Raw genomic sequence first — 14,302 nt, forward strand, 5'->3', positions numbered from 1 at the left:
GCGCTGCTTCTCCTCCGGCCCTCTCCGCTGACCGTTGACTTTATAGCAGGGAAGCACAAAGTCAACGTGAACACGTGCCTTTGCCAAAATAAGATTTTATTTTGAAAATTACGTATAAGACTGAGTAAGAATGATGACCTAACACTACTGGATTGCAAATTCCTACCGATTCCAAACCCCATCGATAGTCTTTGCCATGCCAAAAAGTTGCTTTCTTTGGTAATTCCTATTTGCAGCTTCTGGGAGAAGAAATCTTTTCCCATAGGCCGTCTTTATTCTTTTTGTAGAGGAGAGCTTGATTTCCAGGAAACAGCGTGTTCATGGGAGAGGGGTTCTTCTTTAAGAACAGTAAGGTAGACCTGATGTGTTCAACGAAGTGTGGGGGCTCAGCCAGAGGGGAAGTAGAAAGGTTCTGAGAAAACAGAGATGGCGCGTGAGAGAGGAGAGGCGGTACGTCCCGGTACGTCCCCCGGCCGGACACTCGGGGTCACATTTGCTGGATGGATGTTGCGTACTCCAGCTGCTCGCTACCCTGCCTGTCCCCTTCTGTTGAGGACATTCCTATCCCCAACTGAGCACGCTGAGAGGTAAGCCTACCCGGTAGGAACAGCTCAGCTCTTCTCTGCTCTAGGCCCTTGTTTCCTTACAGGGGAGGAAGGCAGGGTCTGCAGATGGAAGTCCTCACCTCTAGTATGTGCTGGTCATCTTGTTGCAGCCAGAAGTCCACGTGTGGAAATGGCGTCCAGGAATACGGGCCTATCCGCAGCAGCTGTGTGTGTGCATCGTAGATGCTGATCATCTGGGGGAGACAAGTCAAGGAGCAGAGGTAAGGCACGCTGCCATGGCCGCCTTGGGCTGCCACCACCTGAGTGCACCCACGTGTCGCCTGCCCATGGCGCTGCTATCTGAGGCAGAGCGGCAGCTGTGCTCTGTGCTCCCTGGGGCTGCACAAGATGGCCATCTTGTTAGTCACCTCTGGCTGCTTAGCTTGCAGTGTCTACTGGCCTACCAATAGAAAGGAAAACTTGAAGCCAGGCACCAATGGTGCACACCTAGAATCCTAGTCAGGAGACTGAGATCTGAGGATGGAGGTTCAAAGTCAGCCTGGGCAGAGAAATCCATGAAACTCTTTCAAGTAACCAGCTATGGCTCAAGTGGTAAAAGTGCTAGCCAGCCTCGAGTGCAGAAGTAACAGCACCGAGGTCCTCAGTTCAAGCCTCAGAACTGGCACAAATAAAAACATATAAAGCAGATTCGCCACATGATCCATCCCCCAAGTGCACAGCGGTGACCTAACCTGCAGTGCCCAGGCTAGACGCTTGATTACTACAGGAATGCTGAGAATATTAAAAGGCCGGCAGATGGGCTGGGAAGGTGGCTCAGTGGTAGAGCGCTTGCCTTGCATGCCTGAGGCCCTGGGTTCGATTCCTCAGCACCACATAAGCAAAAAGCCGGAAGTGGTGCTGTGGCTCAAGTGGTAGAGCGCTAGCCTTGAGCTGAAGAGCTGAGGGACAGCGCCCAGGCCCAGAGTTCAAACCCCATGACCGGATCCCTCCCGCCCCCCCCCCCCCCCCAAAAAAAAACAACCTCAGGGAAAACTCAGGGTAAAAGGCCGGCAGAACAAATCACCTTTGCCACCAGGAATGCCATAGTTCCCAGACTTGAGGAGTGCATTTTATACTCTGAATGCTTCTACAGCTCCTCCCACTCATTCCTCAAACGGGGCATGTGAGTATTTTTGTCTAATTTATTCTGGTAGTGCTAGGAATTGAATCCATGATCCTGTTCATGCTCATTAAGCAAACATTGAGCCCTGTCTACAGCCCCTACTTTTTTAAAAATATTTTTTAATTTTTATTTATTTTTCAGTCAGTTGTGGGGCTTGAACTCTGGGCCTGGGCACTGTCCCTGCGCTCTTCAGCTCAAGGCGAGCACCCTACTGCTTGAGCCACAGCGCCACTTCTGGTTTTCTAGTGGTTTATTGGAGATAAGAGTCTCACGGATGTTGCTGCCCGGGCTGGCTCTGAACCGGGATCCTCAGATCTCAGCCTCCTGAGTAGCTAGGGTGACAGGCATGGGCCACTGGCACCTGGCTTTTAATTTTTTATTGAGATTAAATGACAACATAAATTTTACAGTATTGTAGGATAGTGACAGTCACAAATACATTTTAATTTTCACAAGGCAAATTGTCATTATCATGGTCTATAACATTTGTGAATTCTATAAACCTTGACAATACAACTATTTCTTCTGTGTTTGGGGTGTGTACCTTTCTTTCCTTTTGCTTAGTGTGAGCTGTTCCCTCTTTCCCGCTCATTCCCCCTCCCATCACTGTCCTTGAGTTGCATCCATGTCCAGTGCAGCTGATGGGCCCCTCTCATGTATTTTTTCCTGTTTCCCTCTAATTCTGTGCCCTCCTCCTAGCTTCCCTCTACAGCCCCCCCCCCTTTTTTTTTAAAGGGTGAAAAGCGAAGCACCCTTAATTGGCACAAGGCTAGGCAGATAGGAGGCTCCCTGGGAGGGAGGGAAAGTGGTCCCTGCCCAGCTGGGGAGGAAAGGCTGGGGGGACCTCTGTCCCTTTCATTTGACCCAGGGCAGAGGCATGAAAATGTCTCTTTGGCTTTTCTTCTGCAGGGTGTGCCTTGTGTTGTGCAGCCCCTCCTTTTAAAATAGTCTTTAAAAAGCACCTACAGCTTGGGGCCGTGCGGCTCACTTGCACACTCAAAGATTGAGGGGCCTTCCTCAGGAGATTAAGCTCTGTGGGATGTGATGCATCTTCAGTGGCCTGCTGGGGCCGGGGTGTGCAGTGGAGACGCGGGGTCCCCTCCACTCTCCTGCAGCTGTGAGGCAGAGACCTGGGTTCTGCACTTAGGTGTAACCAAGTGTACACGGTCCTGGGGAAGCTTAGCTTTCGAGAGGCAGCCATCAGCTCCTCTTCTGGGGTTCTTCGGACTCCCTGTTTGTGCCCTCTTCCTGCCTCCCGCTGCCCTCCAAGAGTCCGCACTCACCGGGCCTCCTGCTAACGCCCTGGCAGCCCGCAGCTCCGCCTCTGGGCCTCGATCTCGAAAGGAGGCTCTGTAGATCTCGGCGGTCTTAATGTTGACAGCTGCAGGGGAAGAGGACTGATGTGACAAGAGCAAGTAGGGCTTTACACCCTGACAACATGCGCGGCAGCCGGGGGGGGGGGGGGGGGGGGGGGGGGACCAGGCCCCGCCTGCAGCAGGCTGGCTACTGTGCTTGATGCACACAGAATTATCGAGACTGAAAGAACTGAGCACCAGGCTCAGTGGACAGGAGCTTCAAGACAGAGCAGAGTCCACCTCAGAGGAGCCAAGTTGGTGCTCCAGCCTCCAGATCGTGATGGGGGGGGGGGGGGGGGCTTGAGCTCCACACTTGCGTAGGACTCCTCTTGTCACCCAAGGGAAAGCAGAGGCCTGAGTGACAGCGTCGTTGGTGCGGGAATAGGCTGTGCTGTTTTCTCTGCATGGCTTCACAGATGTGTTAGTGGAGCTTCGTGCTCATGGGTAAGCCACAGAGCCAGGATTCGAACCCAAGGCTGTCCTGTTCCAACAGCGGTGGATCACAGGTCCGCCCCTCAAGACTCCAACCCCAAGCCTGCCTGCGCCCCTGTAACCACGCCAGCCCTCCAATAAATGCTGCTTACCAATGCCGTAAATGATTGGGAAATGGTTTTCGTTTTCTTCCCGGTCATTTAATTCTAAAGAGAAACAACTGTAAGATACGGGGTCAGGATGCGCTACGCTGCTGTTCCGACTCTGTACAAATGAGGCCGGCTGAGTTTCCCTGCGACCTCCCGCCCCCTCCCTGCAGTTCCTCTGCCCCCCCCCCCCGCATCCCCCCCTTGCATTCCCCCCCCACCCCGCCTCCGGGAGTAAAGAGGCTACTGCAGGAGGGAGGAGTAGACAGCAAGCCTCACTAGGAAATGGCAGAACCTACCTGTCACGCACAGCGTTGCTAGGTGAATGTCCTCTTCTTGCTTGTCAAATTCACCTACAGTTAGGACGGGAAGGCTGACATCACTAGGGGAGAGGTGCGGGGCTCAGTGGCCTCTGCCCGCCATCTTCTATGGCCAGAACCAAGCGAGCTGCCCGCCCGGCCCCGCGCCCGGCTGCTCTGGGGACAGCAGGGTGGTTGCCTCACTTTCCCGCACGAGTGCACGTGTACTGCGATTCGGATCCCGCCAGCTGCCTTACCCACGGAATCCAGCCCTCCTCGCAAGCAGTACTTTTGTATCGTAATCCCCCTCCCCTTTTTGTGCCATTTCTACCTGGGACTTGAACTCAGAACCTGGGCACTGATCCTATTCAAGGCTAGCACTCTACCACCTGAGACACAGCTCCACTTCTGGCTTTTTGATAGTTAAGTAGAAGTAAAGAGTTCATGGACTTTCTGGCCTGGACTGGCTTTAAACCATGATACTCAGATCTCAGCCTCCTGCCTCCACTTCTAGGCACATGCCACCACGCCCAGCCCCTAACAGTGTTCAGTGTCTGCGGAACTGTCTTACTGAGACATTACACAGTTCCATTTGTCACGAGTGTTGTTCAGCCTTGGGCCTGAGTGTTTGCCCATCAGGTGACTCGGGTCCCCAGAGGTAGAGGTGTGACCCTCCCACGCTGGTGTCTGCTCCCCGCAAGCCCCTGCCTGCGCTGCCGCCTGCGCGTCCAGCACTCCTGGGCACTCCTGCCAGGCTGCGGGCGGGCCTGCCGCAGTCCCATGCCAGCTATTCTAACTCTGCCAGTTCCGTCTTAGCTAATCTCCCCCCTCATTGTGGACTCCGCTCCGAGGGGTCAGTCTGCGACTGCAGCCGGCCCTGGCCTGTGCACGTGGCTCGCTGCTCTGCTACCAGGGGTGTTTACCACGAGCAAGCGTGGGAACGGAGGGAGAAGGTGGCACTTACTAAGCAGCTGGTGGGTCAGTTTCTGGGACAACTGCCTGTCGTCACTGAAGCCTCCCACGAGGTGCACCTCCAGCCTGGAAGAGAGGGGGCAGGGCTCAGGGCCAGCGGGACACAGGGCACAGGGCGTGTGCATGCTTAGTGACGGGTGCTGGGGTCCTCCTCGGCGCCATCAGCCACCTCTAGCACCAGCCCCTTCTGCAAGAGGCTGAGCATCAGCAGGGTCCCTGTGGGGGCAACTGTGCGGCGGGCGGCCCTGAGATGAAGGAGAGAAAGGCCGTGGCCCTGCCCTGCGTGTGCCTGGCAGGGTTCCCAGGAAGGTGATAGCTGCAAAAGCAAACGTTCTTCACTGCCCCCCTCCCCCAGCCCCGCAGCCGGTGCTGCAGTCCACCTGCCTGCTCTCAGACACAAAACCCGCCGCCCAAGGAACACACGGGACCCGTCCCGCACGCTGCCTCCAGGCACACAGAATACCTAACCTGGCCCCCGAGCTGCTGAGCCACCTGCAGGGGGCGGTGTTGCCCCAGCCGGCCGCGCGCGCCTGCGCACATTCACATTTTAGGAGGAGGGAGGCTGGCGTTCGTTCCCTGGGACCTAAGCGTGGAGTGGGCCGGGCAGGCTCACGGGCAGGTGAGGTGGAGAGGAGAGCGGGGTCTAGTGACAGGGAGGAGGGGACGGGGTGTGGGCACTGGTGTGGCAGCTGGCCCTGGGCTGTGTGCCTACACAAACGAGGGACTCCACTGTGTCCGCTTGGCTTGTGTAATGTGCTGTGTGGGGGACATTGGGGGGGGGGGGGTGGGCAGGCCAGTTCGGAACCCACAAACAGCCCGTGTTGGAGAAGTGACCGAGTGGTGGAAGGTTGGCGGCGCGGGGGTGCGGCCGGGCCCGGCACGGGAAAGCAGGTTGTCACTTGAGGGCTCAAAGTCAAATGTCCACTGCCAGCCAGCGCCGCGCCCGAGCCCGCGCCCTCCACGCCAGCGCGCGCTCACCTTCCACACTGCGCGTGGTCGGAGAAGGACTTGATGGCGTTCATGATCAGCAGCACCTCGGCCTTGGTGTCCGACCCATCACAGTGCGTCAGGCAGGTGGCCCCGTTACCTGGAGAAGAAGGGGACACGGCTCTGTTAGTCCTCGTGGCAAGCGTGCGCGCGAGCCAAGGCCGCTCCTGTCCACTCGGCCCACCTCATCTTTGGATGCCCTGGGAAAGAGAGACAGAGACAGGGATAGAGAAGAGAGAGCAGCCGCGCTGCCAGCCAACCCATTCCGACCAGGACACCAGACAGATGCCAGCAGCCAGCCGGCCCGGCGCATGCGCGGAGGGGTCACGTGGCTGCTTCCTTCGCCTCTGAGCATACCTGTGTGCCTCAGGACCACAATGTGACAAGTGGTGGCATCATCAGAACCCAGAATGGAGACGGAGCCTGTTCGAAAAAGAAATAAAATGAAGCATCCAGTCGCCTCGGGGAGCAGCGCCCACTTGACGGCTTCCTAACCTACCATCCTTTGGGGAGGTGACTGCAAGCTCTCTTTGCTGAACATACAGAAGGCCCTGGGGTCCCACTTGTTGAACAGACTGACCTCTGAGAAGTCTGGCTCTTTCCTGTTTAATTAAAACAAAATAAATAGCGAGTGTAAATTAGTGAGGCGTGAGTAGCTAGCGGTGGGGAGAGCCGAGGTGCTCCTGGGCCTCCGGGGTGTCTCCAGTGTGCTGTCACACTCACCGTTGCAACGCCAGCACGCACGGAGGTGCTTTGCCCTCCCGAGGAGGGAGGTGCACGAACGCTCAACGGTGCTTGGCTCCACAGTGGAGATGCCTGACCATGTCGGAGCAGTGGTGGGTGACCCCCCACCCCCAGCCCTTCCCTTTCAGAGACAAGGGTGAAGGCCTTCCCGATCTGCTCATCTAGGAACCCCACTTCTGCCAGTGCATCCTGAGGAAGGACCTCAACACGGGCCCACTGCTGTTGCTCAGAACTGCCAGAGCCTGGGAGCAACAGACACGGCCACGAGTAAAGGAGAGGGCGGGGAGAACACCTCACTGTTCGCTAGAAGACACGGCATGAAAGGGTAAATTTCCAAAGAGCTGTAAACACTGTTACTACCATCATGGCGAAATGCTTTTTCACACCAGGAAAGCACTAGAAGAAAAGTCAGACTCACAGCTGGCCTGATGCAAACGCGACTGTCTCTCTGCCTTTGCTCTAGTGTCGGAATGTTCTGTGATCTTACCATTAAAGACAGGGCATGAGCCGGGCACTGGTGGCTCACGCCTGTCATCCTAGCTACTCAGGAGATTGAGATCTGAGGATAGAGGTTCAATGTCAGCCCGGGCAGGAAAGTCCGTGAAACTCTTATCTCCAATAAACCACCAGAAAACTGGAAGTGGTGCTGTAGCTCAAGTGGTAGAGTGCTAGCCTTGAGCTGAAGAGTTGAGGGACAGTGCTCAGGCCCAGACAGAGTTCAAGCCCCACGACCGACAAAAAAAAAAAAAGGACAGGGCATGTAGGATATGATAAGTGTCAGATATTTGAGTATTTGCATCAATTCTTACACAGTAAGCCGTTACTGCGACCCCCGCACTTGGGAGGCAGAGGCAGGACTGCAGAGGCTGGACGCACTACTCAAGAGTAGAACACCTGCTAGCAAGTGTGAGCCCGAGTTCAAGCCCCAGTGTGGCCAAAAAAAAGGAGAAAGGAAAGCGAAGCGCATGTGCGTGCGCAGCGTGTGGCTCGGGCAGAACACTTGCCAAGCATGCACAAGCCCTGGGTTCCAGCTAGCGCCATCGAAAATGAAAGAAATTAACGTGGTTAAACTCTTCAGTGGAAGAATTATAGACACTTTTTCAAAAATGTAAAGCTAACAGTTTCTCTCCTTCCACTCCTCCACTGGAGGCCCCGCTCTGGCCTCCTGCAGATGCTCTACCACCTCTCAAGCTCCTTAAAGGTTTGCGCCTCATTTCCTAAAATGAAAAGCCAGGCGCAGGTGGCTTACACCTGTAATCACTGCCACTCAGGAGCCTGAGATCTGAAGACACTGAGTCAAAGCCAGCCTGGGCAGGAAAGGTCATGACACTATCTCCAATTAGTTGCTAAGAAGTACTTTGTGGAGTTGTGTCTCAAATGCAGAATGCTAGACTTGAGCACGAAAAAGCTCAGGGGCAGTGCCCAGGCCCTGAGTTCAAGCCCCAGAGCTTTCACCAAACAAAAAGCAGAAAAAAAAATCTTACAGGTGACACTGCAACTTGAATTTCATACAATGCCCCATGTGATAGAATATTCCTCTTTTAGCTAGGTACTGGAGACTCACACCTGGAATCCTCGCTATTCAGGAGGCTGAGACTGGAGGCTAATCAGCCCAGGCGGAAATAATCAACAAAATGTGTTCATGGTACAGCACCAGCCATGAGGGAAAAAGCCAAACAAAGAACAAGAGGCCCCAAGTTCAAGCCCCAGTACACATGTGCTTGTGTATACACACACACAAACAGGACTGGAGGTATGGCTCATGTGGTAGCAACCTCTCAAGGCCTTGAGTTCAAAGCCCAGCATCGCCCAAAAGAAAGAAAAAAAAAAAAACAAGGGCAGTGGTGTAGCTCAGCAGCAGAGGGCTATCCTAATATCCAACACTGCGGGGCGTGCACCAACATCATGGGCTTCTGGGAAGCAAGGGAGTTACAACCAGTGGTCCTGGGGAGGCCACTCTGGGCAGCACAGCCCTTCCGTGGGTGGCAATGGTCTGCGCAGGCGCCCAGGGCCTTTTCGTGGGTTGGCAATGGCCTGCGCATGCGCCCAGCCATGTGCCCTCCCCCCACCCCACCCCCAGCTGTGAGTGAGGCGCTGCAGGGATGCTGGCCTGGCTCCACGGCTGCCAGAAGATGGGGCCTGCCTGGGACAGGCCACTCAACCCTCTGTCCAGTCCACGTGTGAAAGAAAAAGACCTAGGGCCACCTCCGCCATCCAGGGGGTCTCGGAGACCTGCGGCCTGGCCACCCCACGGCCCCCGCCCCCGTCCCCGTCCCCAGCGGGGGCCTGAAAGCACCTGTGACTGTAGCTACACACACACACACACACACACACCTGTGACTGTAGACACACACACACACACACACACACACACACACACACACACACACACACACACACACACACACACACACACACACACACACACACACACACACACCCAGGATCAAGTTTAGTTCCAAACCAGGCACTGTAACACATAAAAACAGAACCTAAAGTGATAACCATAAAGTAGAACAATCCCAACAATACACTGAAAGAAGAATGGCTCACAATTTATGAATTGTTAATATTCTAGAACTTTCCGCGTAATATTTTCAGACTGTGGTTGGCTGAAGTGTTACACTGCAGACAAGGGAAGCCTGTAGCCTTCTAGGCATCCAACTGCAGAAAGAGACGGGAACACGCAGTATGGGTCATCACAGCCAGGCCCTGGCGGCTCACACCCATAATCCTAGCTGCTCGCGAAGCTGAGATGCGGATCATGGTTCCAAGCCAGCCCAGGCAGGAAAGTCCGTGAGACGCTTATCTCCAATAAACTACTCAGAAAAAGTCAGAAGTTGTGCTGTGGCTCAAGTAGTAGAGTACTAGCCATGAGCACAAAGAGGCTCAGGGACAGTGCCCAGGTTCTGAGTTCAAGCCCCAGGACTAGCAACAACAACAGAAAAGTTATGTTCACAAGGTACTTACTGGTGGCTCACACTTGTAATCCGAGCTACTCAGAAAGCGGAAGATCTGAGAACCCAGGTTCAAAGCCAGCCCAGAAAGAAAAACATCCAGGAGACTTACCTCCTCCAATTAACCAACCAAAACAGTCAGAACTGAAGACATATGTCTACTGGCAGAGTGTTAGCTTAGAGGGGAAGATCCAAGTGCAAGCTCAAGGCCCTCAGTTCAAGCACCAGGACACGGACACACACACACACACACACACACACACACACCTACCTGATGGGCACTACTGGCTCACATCTGAAATCCTAGCTACAACAGGCTAAGATGTTAGGATAGTAGATAAAAGCCAACCTGGACAGAAAAGTCTATGAGGTTCCATATCCAATTAGCCAACAAAAAGCCAGACTGGAGTCACAGATTAAGTGACAGAGTGCCAGCTGGGAATAAGCTGCTTGGCTTGTACAAGGCCATGATTTCAAGCAGCATACAAAAAAGTGCATCATCTACCTATCCAAAAAAAGCCTCAGGCTGGGTACCTGTGGCTCACGCCTCAGGTGGCTGAGATCTGAGGATCGAGGTTCAAAGCCAGCCCAGGCAGGAAAGTCTGTGAGACTTTTATCTCCAATAAACCACCAAAAAAGCTGGAAGTGGTGCTGTGGCTCAAGTGGTCAAGCAGACTTTTTTTTTTTTTTTGCCAGTCCTGGAGTTTGAGCTCAGGGCCTGGGTACTATGCCTGACCTTCTTTTGCTCAAGGCTAGCACTCTACCATTTGAACCACAGTGCCACTTCTAGCTTTTTCTTTTTATGTGGTACTGGGGAATCAAACCCAGGGCTTTATGAATTCTAGACAAGCACTCTACCACTGAGCCACATTCTCAGTCCTTGAGCACTAGACGAGTAAAAGAAACAGAGACAGCACCCAGGCCCTGAGTTCAAGCCCCAGGACTGGCAAAAAAAAAAAAAACCCAAAATATGAACTAGAACGGTAACCAAAGATAATTATGTGTGTGTACACACATACATATATAGTATTTTCTGTGGTTTGGCATAGCATCTCCCTGTGTAGCTGAGTGTTGTGGACACACCTACAATCCTAGCTACTCAGATCCTGAGATGTGGGGATCTTGGGTTTCAGTGCCAGCCAGGCAAACAAATCAGACATATCTCCAATTACCTTCAAACAAGCATTGGAGCACCAACTATGAGCAAAATACACTGAGGAAGAATGACACACCCTGAGTTCAAGCCCTCATACACATGTGCTACACATGTGCGCACGTGCACACTTATACACACGCGCGCGCGCACACACACACGCACACACAATCTCACTCTGCAGCCCAACCTGACCTGGAATACTCAGTCCTGCCTCTGCCCCAACCTCCCACGTGCTGGGATTACAGGTGGACACCACCATCTCTGACTAGTTTATATTACCTTTTTCCCTAAAATAGCACATGCTGCTCATTTCTCCCAAGAGCTTTTAGGTGAAGCGACGGTTTCCTCTCCTCCCCACGTGCCCAAGGCCAGGAAAGCTGGCCAGGACCCAAGGGTCCCCCAGAGGCCCACCCTGGATCCCTCCACCATGTTCCCGTCAAGTGAGCTGCTCCCCACGCTACAGCCTTTCCACACCCCGCTCCCTAAACAGGCCAACCCACCTCCAGGGGCCCCTCCACGAATGGACACATCTCACTTCCTGCCCTGCAAACTTGCAGACATACAAGCAGGATTCCTTAGGTGGTTCAAATGTTTTCCTTGGCCAGCACTACTCCTCCGCCTTCACTAGCTGTCTGACAGGAACCCAACACTAGGGAAGGAGCTAGCCAGTGCCCTGCCTCGAAGCCGCGAGCGCCAAGATCCTGTCTCCAGTTCATCAACAAAAAGCCGGAAGTGGAGCTGTGGCTCAAATGGTGGTGTGACCAGGCCCTGAGTTCAAGCCCCAGTACAGGCACACAAAGGGGGGGGGAGGAGGAAGGGGAGGAGGAGGAGGGAGGAAGAAGAGGAGGGAGGAGGAAGAAAGAGGAGAAAAAAAGGGGGAAGTGGGAAGGGAGGGAGGGAGGAAAATAAGGAGGGAGGGAAGGAAGGGAGGGAGAGAGGGAGGAAGAAGAGGAGAAAAAAGGGGGAAGTGGGAAGGGAGGGAGGGAAAGGAGGGAGGGAAGGAAGGGAGGGAGAGAGGGAGGGAAGGGAGGAACAGAGGGAGGGAAGGGAGGAAGGAAGGGAGGGAGGGAAGGGAGGAAGGAAGGGAGGGAGGGAAGGGAGGAACAGAGGGAGGGAAGGGAGGAAGGAAGGGAGGGAGGGAAGGGAGGAAGGAAGGGAGGGAGGGAAGGGAGGAACAGAGGGAGGGAAGGGAGGAAGGAAGGGAGGGAGGGAAGGAAGGGAGGGAGGGAAGGAAGGGAGGGAGGGAAGGAAGGGAGGGGGGAGGGAGGGAGGGAGGAACAGAAGGAGGGAGAGGAGGGAGGGAAGGAAGGAAGGAAGGAAGGAAGGAAGGAAGGAAGGAAGGAAGGAAGGGAGGGAAGGAGGGAGGGAGGGGGAAATTCCAGGGCAGCAAGGAGCGCAGGTGCCGCCCTGCAGGACTCTGTCTGCCCATCTGTCTGTCTGCCCGTCAGTCTGTCTGCCCGTCCGTCTGACGTTGGGCCCAGGAAGTGAACTCTGCGGGCCGCAGGCCCAGGCGGAGGATGAGCGGAGGGGCCGGGGGGGGGGGGAGGACGGCGGTCGCAGCGCGGCCGGCGCGGGAGCCCTCCCGACCTTCCCAGGCGGCCACTCAGGGGCAGCGCCCGAGGCCCCGAGTTCGCGCCCCGGCCGGGCCGGCGCGCGCGCGCGAGCGGACAGCGGGGCGCGGGCGCCCCGTCGGCGCCCTGACTGCGGGCGTCCGCCCCCCACCCCGGCCCGCTTCCCGGGGGGGTCCCCGAACCCGCGGAGCCCCGGCCCGGACAAAGCAGGAAAGCGCGGCCACGCGCGCGCGCGCTCCCTTCCCCGGGGCGTGTCCTCCCCGGTCCGGCCGGGGCGCGCGCGCGCGCGCGGGCTTCCTTCCGGCCGGGAACAACGGGGCGCCCGACGCCCCGCGAGGGGAGGAAGGCGCGGGGAGCCCCCCCCCCCGCCGGGCTCCGTCCCCACACGCAGCGCTCCGCCCGTCCGGGTCCGGAAACGGGGGGCACGGACGCGCCGGGAACCCTCGGGGCGCGGTGCTGGGCGACCTTGGGCCGGTCGCCTAACCTCTCTGGCCCCCGACCCTCGGGTCTGACGGGCCCGGGCTTCCGAAGACTGAGGGCGGGAGGCGCTCCGCGGTCCGGAGCCGTCGGGGCCGGCCGCGCCCGCGGCGCTCGCCCGCGCCAAGTTCAAACTCCGTCCCGGGAAGCCCGGAAGCGGCGGTGGGTCTCCCTCGGCCCGCCCCGGAGCCCCCCGCGCCGGCCGCGCTCACCTCCAGACACGGGTGGGCTCGGACCAGCTCCGCCGCCGACTGCGGCAGCCGCACTCGCCGCCCGTCCACGAGCAGCGGCATGGCCGAGGCGGCCGCCCCGGCTGACCCAGGGAGGCGGCGGCCTCCGCTGCCCGGCGCCCCCGGCGCCGCCGCCGCCGCCGCGTCCCCGCCCTCGGCCGCTCGAGACACCTCGCCTCTCTTCGTCGCGGGCGCTGCCGGGAAATGTAGTCCTGACGGAGGTGGTCCCCACCGAAGAAGGCTGAGGGAGCGCCGGGCAAGGCCCGGGGCCTTTCGGGAAATGTAGTCCAAACGCAGGACGCCGGGCATCGCAAGGAACGCCGGGAAATGCAGTCCCCGAAGCGTGGTGGTGACGTGCTCCGGGCAGCTGTGGCCTGAGGAGCGGGTCCGAGGGGACGCGCACCCCGCCGCGGCGGGCGCGCTCAAGACGCCGCCCCGGGCCTCCCCGGCCCGGCAGGTTTGAGCTGGGCGCGCCCTTCCTGGAGAAACCACTGCGCCGCTGGCGTCCGGGTTCCGCGGGCGCCCCCTCCCCGGCGCGCGTCCGTGACCTCAGGACCGCCCGCCTGTGCTCGCCCCAGACCTCCGCGCGGACGGGCGGACGGGCCCCGCGCGCACCCCGCTGCTCAGCCCGTCCGGCCCCGCGCGCCGCGCGCACCCCGCTGCTCAGCCCGTCCGGCCCCGCGCGCCCTGCGCACCCCGCTGCTCAGCCCGTCCGGCCCCGCGCGCACCCCGCTGCTCAGCCCGTCCGGCCCCGCGCGCCCTGCGCACCCCGCTGCTCAGCCCGTCCGGCCCCGCGCGCACCCCGCTGCTCAGCCCGTCCGGCCCCGCGCGCACCCCGCTCCTCGGCCCGTCTGGCCCCGCGCACCCCGCTGCTCAGCCCGTCCGGCCCCGCGCGCACCCCGCTGCTCAGCCCGTCCGGCCCCGCGCGCACCCCGCTGCTCGGCCCGTCCGGCCCCGCGCGCACCCCGCTGCTCGGCCCGTCCGGCCCCGCGCGCACCCCGCTGCTCGGCCCGTCCGGCCCCGCGCGCACCCCGCTCCTCGGCCCGTCCGGCCCCGCGCGCACCCCGCTCCTCGGCCCGTCCGGCCCCGCGCACCGCGCTCCTCGGCCCGTCCGGCCCCGCGCGCACCCCGCTCCTCGGCCCGTCCGGCCCCGCGCACCCCGCTGCTCGGCCCGTCCGGCCCCGCGCGCACCCCGCTGCTCGGCCCGTCCGGCCCCGCGCGCACCCCGCTGCTCGGCCCGTCCGGCCC

At 58.4% G+C, this 14,302-nt stretch overlaps 1 protein-coding gene across 2 annotated transcripts; it reads right to left on the reverse strand.

The window, feature by feature from the left end:
* Window positions 1-79: 79 nt before the first annotated feature.
* Window positions 80-13,186, reverse strand: Ntan1 (N-terminal asparagine amidase). Of its 2 annotated transcripts, XM_042698163.1 has the most exons (10): window positions 13,037-13,186; window positions 6,419-6,521; window positions 6,277-6,342; window positions 5,911-6,019; window positions 4,925-4,998; window positions 3,961-4,014; window positions 3,668-3,721; window positions 3,012-3,109; window positions 686-799; window positions 80-412 (listed from the first exon to the last, which is right to left on the reverse strand). In XM_042698163.1, the coding sequence occupies exons 1-10, from the start codon at window positions 13,115-13,117 to the stop codon at window positions 227-229; spliced, it is 939 nt and encodes a 312-aa protein (XP_042554097.1). In that variant the 5' UTR covers window positions 13,118-13,186; the 3' UTR covers window positions 80-226. The 2 variants fall into 2 exon arrangements, with proteins under 2 accessions (XP_042554097.1, XP_042554098.1); XM_042698164.1 differs by lacking the exon at window positions 6,419-6,521.
* Between the last annotated feature and the right edge of the window lie 1,116 nt (window positions 13,187-14,302).

This window comes from Dipodomys spectabilis, unplaced genomic scaffold, assembly GCF_019054845.1.
Source record: "Dipodomys spectabilis isolate Male_0828 unplaced genomic scaffold, ASM1905484v1 ptg000231l, whole genome shotgun sequence".
NCBI classification, from domain to species: Eukaryota; Metazoa; Chordata; class Mammalia; order Rodentia; family Heteromyidae; genus Dipodomys; species Dipodomys spectabilis.